The sequence below is a fragment of the Equus caballus genome, chromosome 10 (assembly GCF_041296265.1).
Source record: "Equus caballus isolate H_3958 breed thoroughbred chromosome 10, TB-T2T, whole genome shotgun sequence".
Lineage (NCBI taxonomy): Eukaryota > Metazoa > Chordata > Mammalia > Perissodactyla > Equidae > Equus > Equus caballus.
The window spans coordinates 17,117,419-17,122,113 of record NC_091693.1 but is presented as its reverse complement, the minus strand read 5'-3'; the positions used below and the strand labels follow the sequence as shown (position 1 = coordinate 17,122,113).

The 4,695-nt window shown below is 60.9% G+C and overlaps 1 protein-coding gene across 1 annotated transcript; it reads left to right on the top strand.

Moving 5' to 3' along the window:
* The first annotated feature begins 1,070 nt into the window (after nucleotides 1-1,070).
* Nucleotides 1,071-4,178, top strand: CCDC8 (coiled-coil domain containing 8). The gene has a single exon (XM_014729428.3). It carries the CDS (start codon nucleotides 2,035-2,037, stop codon nucleotides 3,769-3,771), a length of 1,737 nt encoding a protein of 578 aa, XP_014584914.1. The 5' UTR covers nucleotides 1,071-2,034; the 3' UTR covers nucleotides 3,772-4,178.
* The last annotated feature ends 517 nt before the right edge of the window (nucleotides 4,179-4,695 follow it).

Genomic DNA, 4,695 nt, shown 5'->3' with positions numbered 1-4,695 from the left:
TCGGCCTAGCTTTTAAGAGGGGAGCAGGGAATCAGCGTTTATTTTTGTGCCCAGTTCAAATGGTGCAACTTGAGACCAGCCTCAGTTTCCCTACTGTAAGCAGATGTTGGCGAAGGCACCCGCCTACCCTCCAGCTCTGAAGATTCATAACAGGAGTGCTCAGCACCTCACTGGGTGCCTGGTTCCAAGGAAACCCTCCATGCAAGTTAACTGTTATTATTACTAATGCCATTGTTATTGTTGTGCATGTTATCGCTGAGACCGCTGCCTCAGAGTTACCTGGGAAGCTTTGCAAGGCCTGGCCCCAACTCCTAGGGATCCTGATCCGCTATGTCTGTGTCTGTGGCTGAGTCTGAGGCCTTTTTGCTTAATTTACGTTAATTAACATTTTTGATGGCTAAAAGTCCAAGCAATCCTAAAGAATATAGAGTGGCCTGTGTATGTCTCTATGGCCTCTGGGGGTCCCCAGGCCCCTCCCTAGACACAGCCACTGTGGGCAGTGCTTGCACATGTGGCAAGTTCATGTACACACCAGGCCCTACACACACACACACACAGACCGTTTCAGATTCACAGGCAGGTGACATCACTTCCTGGCCTGGTGACCTTGAGCAAGTGATTTTCTATCCTCAGCAATAAAATGAGAAGGAGCATCCCAGTGTCTAATAGTGACATGGGGAGGATTTCCTGAGTGAATTCAGAGAAAGCACTTAGAATGGTGCCTAGGACAGAGAAGCGCTCTGTAAACTTCATCCTTCTTTTTCATAGCCGTCTAGTATTCCACTGGAAGATTAGACCATAACATCGAGTCAGTCCCTGCCCACGAACAATTAGGTTCATTCATTCAGTCAAAAATATTTATTGAGCAGCAACTGTGTGCCAAGCCCCACACCGGGGGCCGGTGCAGTAAGACCCTGGTACCCATTTCTCCGCCCACACGTATGGGGCATATAGCGAGGAACCGCTGGTAACACACAAATGGACCATGTAAGTGGCCTTCCAAAGGACGGCCCCTTAGCACACCTACCCCCGGGGCTGGGCTGGAACCCGCCCCTTTCGGACGGCAGGTTTGGGAGCCGCGGCCTTTCTCGGGGAAAGTGCTGACGTGGGCCCTGGCGGGCGTTCGGCTTGGAGGCGACGGCCCCAGTGAGGTCCGGAGCGCGGCCACACCCCCGGGGGGAGGGGATGAGGGCGCCCCGAAGGGAGTGGACGGCCCCCCTGTCAGTCTTCCCGAGTCGGGAGTGTAAGATGAGAAGGGGGAAGGTGGGCCTCGCTGGAGGAGGAGGACGAGGAGGAACTTCCTGCCCCTCCGCTCCTCGGCGCTGAGCGCGGGCCGGGAGGCGGGAGGCGCGGCAAGGTCAGCCTGGCCGGGGGTGGCAGCCTGCCTAGGGGCGGGAGACCCTCCTGGGGGCCGGGCTGCGGCCTCCAAGTGCTTCGGCCATATTGAATAGCCGGCCGTCTTTGTCTGCGAAGTCGTCTCCCAAGTTCCAGGCGCGTCCCCGGGGCCCGGGGCGGGAAGAGCCACGGGCAGCCCGTGCGCCCCACCTCGTTGGCCGCTGGCTGACGGTGGGCTGGGAGCCCCAGGACTGGCCTCGCCTTGGCTCACGTAAGCATCCTGGGAATTGATTCCCACCCGTCTTGGAGGGGATCCGCACTTGGTCCAGACCGGACTGGTGGCAGGCAGAGAAATTGGGAAGTGTTCGTTCATCCCTGGCTGGTGGGGTGCGAGACGCTCCGGGCAGCGCCGCCGGGACCCCACCCCGTCCCCCCAAGACCAGCGGCTTCGTGTAGTTTGGGCTTGTGGCCCCCACTCCAGATTTCACCCTGGAGATCTTAAAGACCCTCGAGAAAAGCCACGTGGGGGGCTGGTTCCCCTGGGGCTTCCTCCCCTCCCCCGACTGCCTGATCCTCTGGAGCGTCCCGGATGTCTGCAAAGATGTGGATCTGGACGTCCTCGTGGAGGCCTTGAAGCCCGTGGGAACCTTTAAGAAGATCGGCAAGGTGTTCCGCAGGGAGGAGGACTCCACGGTGGGGATGCTGCAGATTGGGGAGGATGTGGACTACCTGCTCATCCCCCGGGAGGTCCGGCTGGCCGGGGGCGTCTGGAGGGTCATCTCCAAGCCCGCCACCAAGGAGGCGGAATTTCGGGAGCGGCTGACCCAGTTTCTGGAGGAAGAAGGCCGCACCCTGGAGGACGTGGCCCGCATCATTGAGAAGAACACCCCGCACCCACCCCAGCCCCCCAAAAAACCCAAGGAGCCCCGAGTGAGGAGGAGAGTCCAGCAGATGGTGACCCCTCCCCCCCGGCTGGTCGTGGGCACCTACGACAGCAGTAACGCCAGCGACAGCGAGTTCAGCGACTTCGAGACCTCCAGAGACAAGGGTGACAAGGGCCCCAAAGGCCCCAGGCGCCGCAGAAGGGTGCGCAGAATGCCGGTCAGTTACCTGGGCAGCAAATTCCTCGGGAGCGACCTGGAGAGCGAGGACGACCAGGAGCTGGTGGAGGCCTTCCTCCGGCGCGGGGAGAAACCCAGCGCCCCACCCCCGCGGCGCCGAGTCACCCTGCCCGTGCCCATGTTTGACGACAGCCCCGGGCCCCAGCTGTCCAAGGCGGACAGGTGGCGGGAGTATGTCAGCCAGGTGTCCTGGGGGAAGCTGAAGCGCAGGGTGAAGGGCTGGGCGCCGAGGTCCAGCCCCGGATTGAGCGAGGCCCAGCAGGCCTCACCCCGCGTGGAGAGGGAGGGGGCCTCGGTGCCAGGCGGCGCCCATCCTGTGGGGGATGCAGGAGACCCACGGGTGCCTGAGACCCCCCCAAGACGCTGGAGGCCCAAGATCAACTGGGCCTCCTTCCGGCGGCGCAGGAGGGAGGAAGCAGCGTCCACAGCTCAGGCGGCAGAGGCTGCGGATGATCAGAGGGCGGAGGTCGCAGATAATCAGAGGGCACGGGCTGCCGATGATCAGAGGGCAGAGGCTGCAGATAATCAGAGGGCACGGGCTGCCGATGATCAGAGGGCAGAGGCTGCAGATAATCAGAGGGCACAGGCTGCTGATGATCAGAGGGTGGGGGCTGCCGATAATCAGAGGGCACGGGCTGAGGATGATCAGGTGGCGCAGGCTGCAGATGATCAGAGGGTGGAAGCTGCAGCTAATCAGAGGGAGGAGGCTACAGATGATCAGAGGGTGGAGGCTGCAGATGATCAGAGGAAGGAGGCTGCAGCTAACCAGAGGGCAGAGGCCAGGGCTCTCCAGGGCGCAGAGGCTATGGATAATCAGGGGGCAGAGGCCCCAGCTGTCCAGAGGTCAGAGGTTGTGGATAATCAGGGGGCAGGGGCCCCAGCTGTCCAGAGGTCAGAGGTTGTGGATAATCAGAGGGCAGGGGCTCCAGCTATCCAGGGAGCAGAGGTTGTGGATAATCAGAGGGCAGGGGCCCCAGCTGTCCAGGGAGCAGAGGCTGCAGGTGATGAGGCAGAGGCCATAGCTGATCAGAGGGCAGAGGCCCCGGCTGTCCAGGAAGCTGAGGCCTCAGCTGCCCGGGGGTCCACAGGGACAACCCCAGGAACTAGGACCCGGAAACAGGTGAAGACGGTGAGGTTCCAGACCCCTGGACGCTTTTCGTGGTTCCGAAAGCGCCGGAGAGCCCTCTGGCACACTCCGCGGTTGCCAGCCCTGCCCAAGAGAGTCCCCAGGGCAGGCGAGGCCAGGCACCTCAGGGTGCTGAGGGCCGAGGCCAGGGCAGAAGCAGGGCAGGGAGAACAAGAGGACCAGCTGTGAGGTGGGGGCGGGGGGCCGCGGAACACCCCGCCACCTGCCACGTTGTCGGCCACTCAGGGCGCGTCCCTCGCTCTCTCCCCCTTGGACAGGGAGGCCCTGTCTGCCTCCGCACTTGAAGATGGAGGTGGGGACGGCGGCAGACAGCGCCCTCACATCTCCACCCAACCCCCCTCTTTGTTTTCTTGTTAAGGTTTTCTCTTTCATGCGTTGATTTTTTAAATAGAGACTCTTGTAGGAACCCAAGGAACGTAAAGAAAGGCCCCATACAGTGGGGTGGCATCACCCATGTTGTTAACTTCCTCAAGTGCAACCCTAGGTGCTCAGCTTGGGAAGGGGGGCGGGGCGGGGAGAAAGGCGCCTTGAACTTGGCGCAAGCCAATTTGCAAATAAAAACATTTCCAAACTCATTTCTTGGCTTGGCACTTGGCAACTGAAGAATGCTCCGGGGCGCTCTGGTCGCACCCTGGTGTCCTCTACACTCCCGCCCTCTGTGATGGTGACACTTTGCCTGTCATCCCCAGGCCCCCCGGGTTCTGCTGGCTCGGAGAGTCGGGGGTCTGCAGTTGACACATCTCCCCTGACCTTGGTTACGAGGTACAGAAGAATCAGCCAGGAAACGTGTCCAAAATGCAGATTCTGGGGCCCTTCGTGCCAGAGCTGTGATTTCTAGAGCTCGCTGTGCGGCCCAGGAATCTATTTGGATCAAGCCCCACAAACATCTTCCGGGGCCGCTTGGCCACTGGACACGTTGGAAAATCATTGCAATAGGAACAGTCCCCAAACGGGGGTTGTGGTGTGGATGTGGGTAGTGTCCTGTGACTGGAGCTTGTCATCAGGGAGAGAGCGGGTTGCTACGGCCCCGTGGGAGCGGGGGGACATCTCTGTATTGTCTTGTGCCCCCCCCACCATACCCCCACCTGTGAA